Source organism: Hyperolius riggenbachi, chromosome 1 (genome assembly GCF_040937935.1).
Source record: "Hyperolius riggenbachi isolate aHypRig1 chromosome 1, aHypRig1.pri, whole genome shotgun sequence".
NCBI lineage: Eukaryota > Metazoa > Chordata > Amphibia > Anura > Hyperoliidae > Hyperolius > Hyperolius riggenbachi.
Window position 1 is genome coordinate 5467056 of NC_090646.1, and position 17556 is coordinate 5484611.

The window sequence follows — 17556 nt, forward strand, 5'->3', positions numbered from 1 at the left end:
GGTGAGCGGTGTACTACTATTCCCAGCAGCGACACAGAGCACAATGCTATACAGGGTGAGCGGTGCACTACTGTTCCCAGCAGAGACACAGAGTGGCAGTAAACACAATGCTATATAGTGTGGGTGAGCGGTGTACTACTATTCCCAGCAGCGACACAGAGCACAATGCTATACAGGGTGAGCGGTGCACTACTGTTCCCAGCAGACACACAGAGTGGCAGTAATCACAATGCTACATAGTGTGGGTGAGCGGTGTACTACTATTACCAGCAGCGACACAGAGCACAATGCTATACAGGGTGAGCGGTGCACTACTGTTCCCAGCAGACACACAGTGGCAGTAAACACAATGCTATAAAGTGTGGGTGAGCGGTGTACTACTATTCCCAGCAGCGACACAATGACCGGGGGACTCTGGCTAGCCTGGCTGGAGAGAGAACTACCCTGCCTGCCTACCCAAAGCAAAACCCACAGACAAATGGCGGAGAAATGACGTGGATCGGGTATTTATTTACCCGAACCACGTGACACGTTCGGCCAATAAGAGCGCGTTCGGGTCCAAACCACGTGACCCGTTCGGCCAATCACAGCGCTAGCTGAACGTTCGGATAACGTTCGGCCATGCGCTCTTAGTTCGGCTATATGGCCGAACAGTTTGGCCGAACACCATCAGGTGTTCGGCCGAACCCGAACAGTGGCGAACACTGTTCGCCCAACACTATTGCCAGCCTCTCTGCACATGAACCTCTGATGAGACAACATATGTTGTGAAACAGCTGTCAGGTAGGGGGGAGAGCTCTCCATCGGGGGCCTCCTCTGTTTTCACCATATGCCACTAATAAATGTTTTAATGGAGACACAAGCATCGGTGCACGTCCTCTCTTTGATTCTTTGATACTTGTAAGTTGTGCTTTGGTGGTGCACGCTGTATGTGATACCATGTGGAGTTTGTCACCCTGGCCATATCATTGCTGAGTGCTGGTCATTCTCTGTTCTCTGTTTAAAAGTACTGAATGTGATGGGCCTAGAAGTGGCACAGTAGGGATTACCAAGGGGCCAAAGGCCAGCTGTGACTGACTAACAGGGCTGTATATGCAACAATTGTCTGTGGGACACACACACACAAAAAAAAATAGATCACAAGAACAACATTAGATCTCAAAAGAGCTGTTTTGGGGTCCTTTTTAGCAATAAGTATCAGCAAGGAGCAAGCTAGCAAGCCTAACAAGAGGCTAACTAAGCTTTCCCTATGTCTACAGCAGGTCCCTCTCCCTTCTCTAATTACTGCAGCCACATGAGTGAGTGAAAAGGCTGACGCTGCCTGCCTTTTATAAGGGGAGGGGCTCCAGGAGGGAGTGTAGCCTGATTGGCTACCCTGTGTCTGCTGACTGTGATTTAGAGGGTCAAAGTTGACCCTAATGATTTAGTATAGGGGGCGGGTTGAACTCGCATATAGTTTGCAGTTCACCGCGAACGCGAACCACCGAAGTTTGCACGAATAAGAACCGTTCGGGCCATCTCTAGTCCTGGAGTGGTTAAGCACCCTGTTTTGACCCGAGGAAGCAGTTTGTTCCACGAAACATGTTGTATGAAGTGTTGATTTACAATAAATTTCCATATATATTTTGAATAAGTGTGAGTCTCCTTGTACAAGGCAGGCAAAAATCCTCTAATATATTTATTATATATATACAGTCATCTACAAGGGCACCTCCTACTTTCCTATATCTTGTCAAATCACCCCAGGATGTGGGGTTTCCCGACACTTGTTTGGAGTGAAGCTTTCTTAAAGGAGCTGCGACCATCTTCTAAAAAGACTGAGTAGGGACAGTATTTACCCACATGCTCAGATGAGGGATTGCTTCGAACAGCAACCAACACTTGTGAGTATAATATACTCTCGTTTTTTCGTCAAATTGTCCGTTGATAATACACCAAAGGGATCACGGTGTCCCTGTGTGTCTTTTCTTCCTTTACTACGGTTTCTGTCCCTGCACATTTAACTATTAATGTGTACTCCTGATTATGCTGTATTATTGTATGACTATCCTTATTTTCTTATGTCTGTATTATTTTCTACTTCTCACTCTGAGCAATTGTAGGTGCCAAACCCAATTCCGAGCACGACCCAATGGTGCTTGGTGATCAAAATATTTCTGATTCTGATTCTAACCTTAATGTTGTTTCGGCATGATTCATTTTCCAAATCGTACACTGTTGCATTGAGATTTAGTACTTGTGATTTGTAGAAAGTGAGAGGGTTATTGAATGCAGAGTTATAAGTGGCCAGCTTGCCTGCATCCCCCACAACCACTTCAACTTTATCAGTGAGCTCACCTATTACATCTTTGACAGGTTTTCATTCAATAAAAGTTGTTTCACAAACAGAAAAAGTTTTTTTCCCAAACAGATTCAAACACTGGGTAGGGATGGTCGCAGGATTCCATGGAATTCTAAATTTCGCCATTCCTGCCAGAATTGGGCCGATTCCGATTCAGCCACTCGGAACTGAATTGCTATAGCTCTAAAATGGAATTCCGCGGAAAGTTTTTGAACTCCGCAGAATTTTACGGAATTCAAATGTATGAGGGAGGAGGGTCTCATCTTCCAGGGAATTGTAGTATTTCAAAAGCCAGCTTACATACCATGGCTAAGAATTAAACCCAGGTCTCAGTGTGTGGTAGGTAACTCACTTAACCACTATACCATTAACACTACATGCTAAAGCCAGCCTAGCATACTACAAATCCTTAAGCAAGCTAATTTTTCTCTTGGATTGATCATAATGGTATATGATCAATCCAAGAGAAAAATTAGCTTGCTTAAGGATTTGTAGCATGAAAAGCCAACTCACATTGACTGGGAATTGAACTGGGAGGAGCGAGGAGGGTGGATGGAGGAGGGAGGAGGGTGGAGGGAGGAGGGTGGAGGTAAGAGGGTGGAGGGTGGAGGGTGGAGGGAGGTCTATTGGCTACCATATAGGTTAAACAAGGTTACTTTAGCCATTTTTTCAATTTTCAGACGGATTCCGGAATTCCGCAGAATTTTGTACAAATTCGGCAGAATTTTCATAGCGACGGAATTTAACACTGACGGAATCTGTGATTTCCTGCGGAACAGAATTTGCTCTTTCCAATCATCCCTAACACTGGGGAGTCAAGCAGCAATTTTGTGGTGGTACATTTTTTTTTTAAAACCGGACCCAACTGATTTTTCTAGATTAAACTCTGAATCAATTTGTGGGCCAGCCTTGCTCTGCCAGGCCTTAGTGAGCTTTGTGGGGACCTCCTCCTTGTGAGCTATTGGTGTCATCTCTGTTGCTGTATCAATCAGAGTGCTCAACTAGGAGAGTCTTGAGTAAGGTTGCGGGAAAAGGATCTGATTTGTGGTGACTCACAGAGTTTTGCCACCATATGGAAGCTACAAAAAAAAACAATTAAGTCAGACTTGCTAGACTACTTACATCAACCAACATTGGAGAACCTTAACAAATCAGGGTTTACTTGTTTGGAAAAAATATAGATTAAATCTTATTATTGAGTCTTAATGGGTAGCTGATTTTAATGATTACACCATAGAAATTGTTTTCATATGCCTGCAGAGCTCTATAAATGAATTGGAATGGCATATTTTTTTATGAAACAAAAATGCTCACAGCTATATACTTTTATATCTTTTTTAAGAAAATAATAATAATATATTTTTTTTAATAATCTAAAAAAGATGAAAAAAAAATATATCTCACCACCCCATTTTTCCAAGTTATGTTTTTGGAATAAATGACAAAAGTCCTTTTGCCTGCTGAAGATTCATGAAATAGGCCAGAAGTACTCACTGAAATGTTATTGCGAACTGGGCTTTGAATGATAATCCAGTTTGTTAGGACAAACAAAGAATGGAAAGCTTTGGTTTCTCTAAAAGTCTTGAGTCCTTTATGAATGTATTTCTGTAACTTGAGGGAAGAAAAAAGAATAGGTATATTTGTCAGGTATCCAGGCAAAGGAAAAGCAGGATGGGCACAAGTCTCAAATCACCACAGGTCCTGTAACCCAAGCAGATTACATAAGTAGAGGAGGCTCCCGATGAAAGGCCCTCATCCCCACCTGACCGCTGTTCCATGAGTGGTCTCATTTCACCAGGTGTAATGATGGCTGCAGGGAGGCTGGTGACTGCACCATATTCTCACTTCCATTTGTCATGTTGACCGAATGGTAAGTCCATTTTACTCTCATTGATTTTAAAGCGGTGGTGGTTCATTCTTGTGCGCAGTTTTTGTCCTGTTTCTCCTATATAGATTCCTCTTGAGGGGCATTTCATGCAGCGTATCATGTATACGACATTGGATGACTCACAGGAAAATCGGTCTGGTATTTGATGACATTTCTTTGAGTTTGGTTTGTATTTGGCTTGTGCACAAGATATAAGGGCAGATATAAGGATCTATATAGAAGAAATAGGACAAAAACTATGCACAAGAATGAACCATCACTGCTTTAAAATTAATGAGGGTAAAATGGACACACCAGTCGGCCAACACTTCTGTGAACAGCTTGCACGATCTCAAGGGTAACTTCTTAAAGGGACACTTAAGTCAAACAAAAAATTAGTTTTACTCACCTAGGGCTTCCAATAGCCCCCTGCAGCTGTCCGGTGCCCTCGCCATCTCCCTCCGATCCTCCTGGCACCGCCGGCATCCACTTCCTGTTTTGGTGACAGGAGCTGACAGGCTGGGGACGCGAGTGATTCTTCGCGTTCCCAGACATATTAGCACCCTCTATGCTGCTATATGGTATATGATATATGCTATAGTACCATAGATGGTGCTATTGTGGCCAGGAATGCGAAGAATCACTTGCGTCCCCAGCCTGTCAGCTCCTGTCACCGAAACAGGAAGTGGCTGCCGGCGGGGCCAGGAGGATCGGAGGGAGATGGCGAGGGCACCGGACAGCTGCAGGGGGCTATTGGAAGCCCCAGGTGAGTAAAACTCATTTTTTTTGTTTGACTTAAGTGTCCCTTTAAGGGTAACTTAAAAAATTAACAAGCAAGAAAGATTTCTGAGTAAAAATTTATGAAAATGTTTCACCCCTTCTGTCTTCAGTGTCGCTTTACCTTATGCATAAGAGCAACTTTCACCTCCTATTCATGCACCAATAACTTTATCACTAATTATCACAATGAATTAATCTATATCTTGTTTTTTTTTTCCACCACCAATTAGGCTTTCTTTGGGTGGTACAGAATTATTTTTTTCTAAATGCATTTTAACCACTTCAGGATTCGGCGTACGCTTAACTACGCCCCTGAATCCTGAAGTGGATTGCATGGAAACGGCCGCTCGTATGAGCGGCCTTTCCATGTCAGTTCACGGAGGGTGTCTCCGTGAACACCCTGCGAGCCGCCGATCGTGGCTCGCAGGGTAAATGTAAACACACGGGGAAGATCTTCCCCGGTGTTTACATGTATACGGCGCTGCTGCGCAGCAGCGCCGTGGCGGAGATCGGCGATCCCCGGCCTCTGATTGGCCGGGGACCGCCGGCACCTGATAGGCTGAAGCCTATCCCATCAGGCGCAGGACGGAATTCCGTCCTGCGGCGCTCACAGGGGGAGGTAGAGGGAGGGAAGGGGAAGGCGGCCAGGAAGCGCTGCGGAGGGGGGCTTTGAAGAGAGCCCCCCCCCGCAAGCGCAAGCAGCCGGGGGCGATCAGACCCCCCCAGCAGGACATCCCCCTAGTGGGGAAAAAAGGGGGGAAGTCTGATCGGCCTGGCTGCTAGCTGATCGGTGCTGCGGGCTGGAGAGCCCACGCAGCACCGATCAGCAAAACCACCCGGTATCCGGAAGTGGTTAATGGGAATATTAAGAAAAAAAATGGAATGTAATTGATTGTGTATATGTTTTTACAAAATGTATGTAGATGTAGTTTTACTATTTAGCCACAAGATGGCCACATTCATTGAATGACGTGAAAAATAGAAAAATTGCGGCTTTTCAGAGAAGCCGTTGGTTTTTCATACAGAGTCACAGATCAATAAATGAGAACTGTGTTCTCTGGGGCAGCGGAAGTCGGCGGGAACGTGTGTAGGAGCGCGCCTGGCTCAGCTGCAGCAGGGCAGGCTATCTGTACGGATATATCCGTCCAGATAGACCTAAGTGGTTAAAACATTAACAGGATGTTTAAATTGTGGAATGGGATTCATGACTCCTTATGTAACATGATCAGAATCAGAGTCAGTCAGAATCAGTTTTTATTTTGCCAAACACAGCAGAGCTATAGTCGGAATTATTTGTGGTACACATGGCATAGACGACGTAGGCAGACATACAACACATACAAGTTATAAAAATGCAGTAGACAAATAAAATGCTGTTAAGGGCCCCGAGTCCATATACGGATAAGAACCAAGGCAGGCAGCGTCCGGGGCCGGCTGACCCGGCAGTTAGAACTGCAGGCCGGGCCGGGGGAGGTTGGAGTTCAGTGACCGGACAGCTTGGGGGGAGAAGGTATTCTTCCACCTGGTGGTTTTGGATGGAATAGTCCTGTAGCAATGTCCCAGTGGGAGGAGCTTGAAGTAGCGGCTGCCAGTAGTGATTGACTTGGCATCATGATCTACAGAAACCTGCTGGATTTCATGTGTGCTTACATGAGCTCACTGGCTCCAGCCTGCCTATCACCTGACATCTAAGTGCTAAACAGCAACCAGCACAACTGCCATCTACATGTTTACTATTTACCTCCAGCCATTAAAAGGTTTTACTTTTACAAGACTTAGTTTTTCTCTACCTACATAATTTGTTGTTTGGCTAACATGGTACAGAAACATTTTTACTACTTTCAGATTCAGAAGAGCTTGAAATCTTTGTCGGGGAAACCTTGCTGATGGAGTATCACTACCTTGTGTCTTGTTGCTGTGCTCAATCTTGCCATGCCATGAAGCCTTCTTCTACAACGTAACATTGGTTGCAGAGTTTGGCTGTCCCCACCCATTTTTAAGCCTCACAAGCACATTTTTCTGTTTCATTTAATGACTGTGTTTTACAACCTAGTTGTGACATTGATGATCATTAGCACCTGTTTGGTATAATTGGTAAAAGGTAGTAACACCAAATATTGATTTTATTTAGATTTTACTTTTGTTTGCTCACATTGCATTTTGTAAATAGATAACAATATACAATCATTATTCGCAATCTCAGATCTGCACATGAACTTCTTATATCCCCCTCTAGAATTAACTCCTCACATTCATGTTTACAAGACTTCTCACATGCCTCACCCTTCCTCTGGAATGCCCTTACAGAGCACTCTCCCATCTTTGACAATTTTAAACGCTCCCTTAAAGAGAGTCTGAAGCGAGAATAAATCTCGCTTCAGACCTCATAAATAGCAGGGGCACGTGTGCCCCTGCTAAAACGCCGCTATAGCGCGGCTTAACGGGGGTCCCTTCACCCCCAAATCCCCCTCGATACACTCGGGGAGCGCTTCCTGGTTGGGGCAGGGCTAACCACCGCAGCCCTGCCCCACGCGCGTCTGTCAGCGCGTATCTCCGCCTCTCCCCCGCCCCTCTCAGTCTTCCTTCACTGAGAGGGGCGGGGGAGAGGCAGCGATGCGCCGCTGACAGACGCAACTGGAGGCAGGGCTGCAGCCGTTAGCCCTGCCTCCAGGAAGTGATAAATCACGACCAAGTGTCGCAGTGGTTGCTTTGGGGGTGAAGGGACCCCCGTTAAGCCGCGCTATAGCAGCGGTTTAGCAGGGGCACACGTGCCCCTGCTATTTATGAGCTCTGAAGCGAGATTTATTCTCGCTTCAGAGTCTCTTTAAAACTAACTTTTTTCGAAAAGTATATGCTCTAACTTAGGCCATTTTCCCTTCTACTTTGTGTCAAGTCTTACTTCTTATTGAATAACCCAAATACACACTGCCTGTATATGCACTGCATACTTCCCCACATTTTTCCCCCCATTCCTGTAGGTTGTAAGCTCAGAAGGGCAGTGTAACGATCTGCTAGTGTGTGGGGGCACTAGCAGACAGGCAGTTATTAGGCGTTCCCAGGAAAGCGGAGTGTCTACAGACAATGTCAGTAGAAGGCAGTACTAACACTGAATACAGGAACAGAGAATGGTCAAAAAAATCGAGTCAGCAACAGATCAGATTGGCAAGGTACAGAACCGGCAGGCAATATCTAAGTGTGTAAACAGGCAGAGGTCGGCAACAGATCAGATAGGCAGAGGTACATAAGCATTAGGCAAAGAGAAGTCAGAGAAACAGGCAGAAGTCAAACACAAGTAATCAATATAATAATAAGCTGATCTAGTGTGGAATCCCCGGGGTCCTGCCGGTTCAAGCCACACATGGAACTGACTAAGGTCTGAAGCCTTCACTGCGAAGTGTTAGCTAGAGCAGACAGTGAGCAAGTGTCAAAGCAGCACTTAAGTAGCCCGGGTAAGCAGGAGAACACGCCCTCAAACCGCTTGGCCAATCCGGATCTGGAGGTGGAGCCATGCGTGTCAGCTGATCGGCTGTCAGTTGACTCACTTCCTGAGTGAATAAGAGGAGCGACGCTGACAGCGCGTGCGTCCACCCTCCTTCACTCTATGCGTAGGAAGCCCAGCCGGAGCGCCGCTGACGTCATCCCCAGCCATACGAGCTGGCGACCCAGACACGCTACTGGCAGCTGCAGCATCTGTAAGATCCGCAGACCTGACAGGCAGGGCTATCACTCTTTTGTGTCTTGGAATTAATTGTTCATTTCATAGCTTCAGAATCAGAGTCAGAATCAGAATCAGAATCAGATTTATTTCGCCAAATACAGCAAGCGCCATATTCGGAATTTTTTGTGGTACACATGGCATAGGCATAGTACAGGTTGACAAGAAGCACAACACAGACAATTTACAATTGACAGGAACTGGGACATAGGTTAGTGTTAATCGTGCCGTACAGGAGCAGTCCAATAATAGTAATAATAATAGTAGTAGTAATCATGATGGTGGTGATGGTGGCCCCAGTGCAGACCCTGGGCAGTTGACAGCTAACAGAGAGACCCCGCTAGGGCATGCCAGTGGGCGGGCCCGGTGGGTGGAGGTTGGAGTTAAGCAGCCGAACCGCTTGGGGGAAGAAGGTGTTCATCCGTCTGGTGGTTTTGCATGGTACAGACCTGTAGCGGCGGCCCAATGGGAGGAGCTTGAAGTAGCGACTGCCTGGGTGGGAGGGGTCACGGGAGATCACAGTGGCCCTCTTCCTCATCCTAGCGGAGTGGAGGAGATCAAGAGGTGGAAGAGGGGACCCGATGATTCTCTCCGCATCAGCTATGACTCTCTGCAACTTGTGTTTGTCGCTGGCCGTTGCGCCCGCGTACCAGACGATGACTGAGGAGCAGAGGATGGAGCTTGCACTCTGCTATACATTTTAGTCATCATGTTACATCTGTCACCAGTTCTGTATTGTGTACCAGTGTCCATATTTGATGTATATCATTGTCTGTATCATTATGTACCCATTGCTTGTTTTCCTACTTTGTACTGTGCCACTGAATATGTTGGCACTCAATAATAATATTAATTATTATTATGTATTCTTTGTTTATTATATCATTCTTTGTTTACAGTTTTTAACAACAGCTTAAAACGTTTGCGCAGTACTGTACATAAGCACCGAAGACGCTGGCCCAACAGTGGCGAGTGGGCCGGGGTGGGGGGGTTACCATCGCAATCACACTGCACATGACAGCCAAGCCACTCCTCGAAACTCCCACAAAGTATCGGCTTCAGCCTGAAATCCCCACCGTTGTTTCATTCAGGATCAGGAAATGTACGAGAATTTGGTTACATGGTGAGCAAAACAACCTAACCTGGTTCCCTGGTATAGCTTCAAAAGGAAATGTTCTGTGTGGGTGAGAATAGAGAATATGGTGCAGTCACCGCTAGTGGTGATCATAATCCTCAAAATTACGGTTTTGCTACATTTTGCTTACATTTTTGCAATTACGCCTATATGTAATTACGATTTGCAAACTAAATTGATCTTGTAGTCATTCGTAATTTTGCATAAAAAATTGCCTAATTTTCACAAAATTTCATGTAATTTTGTGCAGAATTTGGAGGTTAATAGCAAAGCCCCCATACAAGCTATTGACACCAAAATTGCTACCTATGTTAAAGGGAACCAGAGACGTTGGGGGAACAATTGTATACATACCTGGGGCTTCCTCCAGCCCCATACACACGGATCGCTCCCACACCGCTGTCCTCTGCTGCCTGGATCCGCCGGTACCGGGTCCGGTCATTGCCGCCAGTCGGCCGGCAGTCACGGCCAATTGTCCGCATCAAATGGGGCTCCCTCCATATACGTACGCGAGAGGCTGCCTACTGCGCAGCCACATGCGTACGGGTATGGAGGGAGCCCCTGTGATGCAGACAATTGGCCGCGTCCGCCAGAAGTGACGGGACCCGGTACCGCCGATCCAGGAAGCTTAGAATGGCGGCGTGGGAGCGATCCAGGCTTATGGGGCTGGAAGAAGCCCCAGGTATGTATAAAAGCTTTTTTTATTTTTTTAACGTTCCTCTCTGGTTCCCTTTAAAGGGAATAGTGGGTACAAGGGGAAAAAATAATTTTCCAAATAGACTATATAGTTTTTGAGAAAATTGATTTAAAAAATGCAAAGAAAAAATGTTTTTTAAACTTGGAAAAATGACGGTTTAAAAAACATTTTTCTTTGCATTTTTAAAATCGATTTTCTTAAAAACTACAATTTCTTTTTGAAAAACTTTGACTCATACCCACTATTCTCCTTGACATATGAACCAATTTTGGTAGCAATAGCATGTATGGAGCTTTGCTATTAACTGCCAAAGTCGGCACAACATTTTCGCAAAATTTCATGAAAAGTACGCAAAAAATGATGCAACATTATGAAATACGACTATTACGTATGAAATCAATTATGATTTTCCCTGAAATTTTGCATTACGATTACTATGCGAAGATCCAAATTTCACTGCAAAATTTCACACATGTGAAATTTTGGCCCATCACTGGTCACCGCCCCCACCCCGCATCTGATGAAACAAGGCTGCTCCTGAAACCGCTGTCAGGTAGGGGTGAAAGCATCCACCAGGGGCCTCCTCTGCTGATGGAATCTGCTTGGATGACGGTACCTGTGGTGATTTGAGACTTGTGTCCATCCCTCGTTTCTTAGTCTGCATGTATGACTATGTAGTGTCGACGGTACATGACACACCACATGGATCTCATGAATAGGGATTAGATTGTGAGCTCCTTTGAGGGACAGTTAGTGACGAGACAATATATATATACACTGTACAGCGCTGCGTAATATGTCGGCGCTATATAAATACTAAATAATAATAATAATAATAATAATAATCGGACTGTATCCTAGGTTCTGAGTGATGGTCACTCTCTATCTATAGCATAGCTGCCAGGGATCCTTATACAGCAGTATTGTGGACAGGGATCCCCGACCTAAAGTGTAGCCAGTTCCACCGGAGTTCCAGGGGTTCATTACTCACTGCCTACCGACCCCCTGGAGACCCCGGCATGAAATCCACTGCTCTCTCTTTTGATGCACGTACATTTTTCAGTACAGATAGGTAGATATACTGTATTATCTGTCCTTTAATCACGTTTCTTTACTTTTTTCCTATCCTAACTTTAATATCGATGTTCTTAAAAACTACAAGGTCTGTTTCAAATATTTTTTCTCCTTTTTTTTCTCCTGCAAATTTGGTGATTCTAGTATACAAACGGAGAGGATCTGCCAACCAGGTAAGGTAGGTAACATGCTGATATTCTTTTATTAGCAACTCTACACAACAACAGACAATACATCCACAGGATCAACTTATGCGTATCGGGCTTACAATCTGCCCTTAGTCATAGTTAAAGCGGACCTGAACTCAGAACTTCCTCTCTCCTCTAAAAGATACACAATGGCATAATAACCTTTAAACAAAAACATTTCTTTGTTGCAAATTCTACAATAAATCTACTTTATTTCTACTTCCTGATTCATGGAAGCAGACATATTGTTAACAGCCGGTGCTTTCTCTGCCACAGGCAGTCATGTGACACAGCTGAGGGATCAAATTACAACTAGTGATTAGACACAAAACAGGGGGAAATACACAGGCTAAACTCTCTAAATACATACAGGGTGCATTTCTCTCTGTTTTTCTTCTGCCCTGTGCAAGAGTTCAGGTACAAGTGTGACTAAGGGCAGATTGTAAGCCCGGCACGCGTCAGTTGATCCTGTGGATGTATTCTCTCTTTTTGTGTAGAGTTGCTAATAAAAGAATACTGGCATTTTACCTACCCAGTGGTGTACCTACCATAAGGCTGCAGGTGCTCACAGCACCGGGTGTAGCCATGGCTAGGGGTGCCGCTGTGGTGCTCAGACACTGTGTCCTCCCACCTGGGACCTTTTCTCATAGTTTGGGCAACATTCTGGAAAATAGCAGCAGGCAGTGCTCTAGAGGCTGGGATAGCCAGAATGCGGACTTCACACCCTGAGCTATAATTCACACTCAAAAAAAGCGAGCAAGCGTAATTAACATCACATTATCTTAATCACATGGGTGTTAATGGTCAGGGGAATAGGTCATCGACCTCAAAAGTTAATATTTAAACAAAAAAGACAAGGAGCCCCCTCCCTAATAATCTGATGATAAGCAAAAGCAATCAATCAGGTATAACTCAGGACAGAATCAATGAAAAAATCTTTATTTATGACCAGCTAAAATAAAACCAATTAAAAACAAACAGCCAGACCTGGTGCATATGTCCCTAGATAACAAGTCAACAATTGAGTCAAGTGAAAGGATATAAAATTGTAATATAGTTTCTTCTGGTTATTCCTGTGATAAATATATGGAGCAGAGTCCTAATCTTGTATAAACATTGAAAATAATAATGATAATGAGGACTTCTGCTACACAGGTCACTATCCCAGAAGGAACATATAGCAGTATCAATATGTACTATTCTCAAATCCCTCCTGCTGGAAATAAAGTGCCAGTGCTTGAAAGACTAGATAACAAACTCAGTGCTCCCTTGTAAAGTGATAACCGTGCATAATCCATAATAACAATTTCGTCAGATACAAAAAAAGAGAGATATTGTTTCAAAAATCCATATACACAACATTAAATCAATATAGTAAAAAAATGTGCAAACTGCAAAAGTTGATTAAATAGCCAAGCATATAGAGGCAAAGATTGTCATGAGGTAGTAGTTAGTGAAGGAAGATGGCGACAATAGCCAATCTAAAGTCACCAAAAGTGCATAAGTAAGCAGGGAAGGTGATGAAAAGAGACACAAGACTCACCAAGTATACACGATAAAAGGACCAGGAAAGGCTGTACAGCGCTGCCCGCGCTGTCCCACTAGTTCCGCCGAAGCTGCCAAGGTTAGATTGGCTATTGTCGCCATCTTCCTTCACTAACTACTACCTCATGACAATCTTTGTCTCTATATGCTTGGCTATTTAATCAACTTTTGCACTTTGCACATTTTTTTACTATATTGATTTAATGTTGTGTATATGGATTTTTGAAACAATATCTCTCTTTTTTTGTATCTGACGAAATTGTTATTATGGATTATGCACGGTTATCACTTTACAAGGGAGCACTGAGTTTGTTATCTAGTCTTTCAAGCACTGGCACTTTATTTCCAGCAGGAGGGATTTGAGAATAGTACATATTGATACTGCTATATGTTCCTTCTGGGATAGTGACCCGTGTAGCAGAAGTCCTCATTATCATTGTTATTTTCAATGTTTATACAAGATTAGGACTCTGCTCCATATATTTATCACAGGAATAACCAAAAGAATCTATATTACAATTGTATATCCTTTCACTTGACTCAATTGTTGACTTGTTATCTAGGGACGGATGCACCAGGTCTGGCTGTTTGTATTTAATTGGTTTTATTTTAGCTGGTCATAAATAAAGATTTTTTCATTGATTCTGTCCTGAGTTATACCTGATTGATTGCCTTTGCTTATCATCAGATTATTAGGGAGGGGGCTCCTTGTCTTTTTTGTTTAAATACACACCCTGAGCTATACCAGCCCGCATGGTCCATGGTATGGGGGGGCTCTGGAGGAGAGGGGTGGCCAAGCCTTCCCCTCTCCCTCAGAGCCCTTGTCCAATGCATGGACAAGGGGCTCTTCCCCACCTCCAGTGGCCCAGGAGGAGGTGGGGGCGACAACGTCCTGGGGGGTTTCATGGTGCCATCCGGGGTTCCCCTTTAACAAGTGGATCCCCGGAGGCCGCCCCCTCCCCAGGAGAAATGAGTATAGGAGTACAAAGTGCCCTTTACCCATTTCCACAAAAAGTTAAAACAATAAATAAAAACAAGACAACGAAAAAAGTCCTTTATTGTTGTAGTTTAACTTGGGATACTTACCTTGCGATTATCCCACGCCAGTATCCTCAGGAGTCGTCCCACACCAGTATCCTCTTAGGACATCCCACCAGCCTCCCACACCGACGAACTCCTGCCACTGAATGGTCACAGTAAGCCTCTGCATGTGTATAGCAGAGGCTGGGCACACAAAAAATTTACCTTTGAAACAAGAAATTTTGCTTGTCTCTCCTGGGAAGGGGGCTGCCTCCGGGGATCTGCTTGTTAAAGGGGACCCCCAGATGGCAACATGAACCCCCCCCAGGTGAAGGTGCGGCGGAAAAAAAAAGCACAAGAACAAGATTAGGTCTCAAAAGAGCAGTTGTGAGGTGCTATTTTAGGAACAACAATCAGCCAGGAACAAGCTAACAAGCTTACAAGAGCCTAACTAATCTTTCCCTATGAGAGTCTTCCAGCAGCTTTCCCTTCACTAATTACTACAGGGACACAAACGACTATAATTGCCGGCGCTGCCTGCCTTATATAAGGGGGGAGTGGCTCCAGGAGATAGTGTAGCCTGATTGGCTACAACGGGCCTGCTGACTGTGATGTAGAGGGTCAAAGTTGACCCTAATGGTGCACTATGGGGGCGAACCGAACTTCTGGGAAAGTTTGCGTTCGCATGCGATCGCGAACCACCCAAAGTTCACTTGGATCTGGTCGGGCCATCTCTAATGCCAATAAAGTTGTTTGATATTTTTGTACCATTTGACTTTGCAAGATTTCATATGTTTTGGTCCTTTCTATTAATACTAAGTACCTTAGGTATCTTAGCCTCCGGTCAGTTAATATATATAATTTTTTTCCGGGTGAGGATATCGCATTGTGCTATGGGAAAGTACTGCATTCTATGGGCTTGATTCACAAAAGGGTGCTAAGTGTTAGCACGCCAGTGAAAGTGCCTTTGCACGCACTAATATGTGCACAAACGTTTGCGCGTGCAAAGTTTAGCACTAAGTTTGCGCGCACCATTGTGCGAGAAACGTTGCACCGTCCGCATGCAAAATAGCCTGATAAGCTATTTTACACACAGACAGTGCGACGTTTCGCATGCACCAACTTAACGCTTGATCAGAAACAGCTTTGGATGTGCAAGCTACTCAGCACCCTAGTTTGCATGTCCAAAGCTTTTAGGTGTGCTAACTATGTTAGCACCCTTTTGTAAATCAAGCCCTATGAAGAGATGATGATGATGATATTATTATGATATTATTATTTACCTTTGTTTTGTATCTGTTTGTTGTGGATTTGCTGTATCTCTGCATGTCATGTAAGGCATAGGCCAGGCTATACACAGCTGTGTACACAGAGAAGTGGCTTGGGAAATTCATATTACTGATCTCAGAATACAGCTTATATAAAAATGCAAACTTTTCTCTTTCAGGCATTTTCAAAAATAGCTTTGAAGTCAGATATTTTATATTAAAACCTTTAGATATATTGTTCTGTAACAAAAGAAGGTACAACAGATCTTGAAGTACAATATCACTTGACAATTCGTACCGTTTTAAATTGCTAAGAACCTGCGTGGAGTATTGCTTGTGTCCTGGCATAAACATTAAACTGCAATTAAGAGAAAGCTGACAATCTGTTCTCTGATGGAAGCTGTAGATCCAGGATTCATGGAGGATTAATGTTATGTTACGCAGGACATCGTCTAATCCAGCCAAAAACAATTGAGTAGAAGACAATTTTCCAAAGACAATTATCACTCTACCTTTGGATTTCTCAATGACATTTACTGATTCTGAATTCCTGTTCCTGTCACTGTTAAGGACGTAGGCAATGCAGATCTCGTTACTGTCCAACTCTTTTCTCAGCTCCTGCAGCTCTATCTTGGTGCTCTCCTCGTCTGATGTGATGACTCCAACCCAGTTCCACCCAAAGTGCTTCAGACAAGAAGAGATGGCCGGAAATCGAAGAAGATCATTTGGAGCAACATTGAAAAATGCTTTATGACCCTCATGTTTCTGTGATAGACGATCATCGGTGTCATAGCTGATCTGTGAAGGACACATAAATGACATTTTGATGTTGAAACTTAGTTTGTAATCTGTGTTCTTGGACTCGTCTTTAATTGTGTAGTCCACTTTGAAATGAATTTCTTAATCTGTAGAGTGGCATTTATACATGGCAATCCAGATTAATTCTATTCTCTGCCTTCATAATATTATTATGTACAGTAACTGCTATTACTTTGGCTACAAGAACGGGCCAGGTGGGGTATTGGCCTTAATTAGTGATGATAGTAATCTGCTCATTAAGATTACCCACATTTCATTTTTTTTTTTTTTGCAATCACAGCCATACATAATTCCGATTTGGACATTCAATTGATTTGAGGTAATCCATTCGTAATTTGCGTAATTATGAAAATGTTTGCATAGTTTTCTGCCAACATTAGGATCGAGCATCAAAGCCCCCACACATGTTGTTGTCACCAAAATGTCTCTGTTAAGGAAAAGAGTGAGGACAAGTCAAATAAAGACTTCTTAGTTTTGAAATAATCGGTTCACAGAAAATACAAAGCAAAAATGTTATTTTTATTTTATTTTTTTTTTAACTCCGAAAAATGTCAGTTTAAAAAAGATTTTTCCTTTGCATCTTCAAAATTGGTTATCTCAAAAACTCAAAGATTTTTTTTTCTTTATTGAATTTTCCAACTCTTCCCCTTAAAGCGGAATATAACCCTGCATTTCAACTTTGCTCTAAAACATTATTTACAGTATATTATATGCAACCAGCATTTTTTTTTACTAGAACAGCATTGGAAGGGTTACACAGTGCTTTAAGGTACCTGGAGATTTCTGCAGACGCATCCGAAGCTGAAATAGATACATTTTGTTTACATAAATGTATCTAAGTGTTGAATGTGACTCACTCTCTCTGACTGAGAAGGAGCTGGAGGACAGCCAAAGAGTGTGTAACATTTCTCAATAGATACATATAACTAAATAGAATGTAACAATCTGAACTTCTGCATATCTCTCCACAGAACTTTAAACCTCTGTGTTTAACCCTTCCAATGCTAGTAAAAAAAAATGCTTTTTGCATATAATATGCTGTAAATAATGTTTTAAAGCAAAGTTGAAAATGCAGGGTTATATTCCGCTTTAACATATGTAGCAAAT

The 17556-nt window shown here is 43.5% G+C and overlaps 1 protein-coding gene across 1 annotated transcript in view; it reads right to left on the bottom strand.

Moving 5' to 3' along the window:
- The window catches only part of LOC137532699 (vomeronasal type-2 receptor 26-like), a 59695-nt gene that overhangs the window by 17543 nt on the left and 24596 nt on the right, over positions 1-17556 (bottom strand). Inside the window, exon 3 of the mRNA XM_068253528.1 lies at positions 15646-16428. Coding sequence (XP_068109629.1) covers positions 15646-16428 — 783 coding nt within the window. The remainder of the gene's footprint in view (positions 1-15645; positions 16429-17556) is intronic.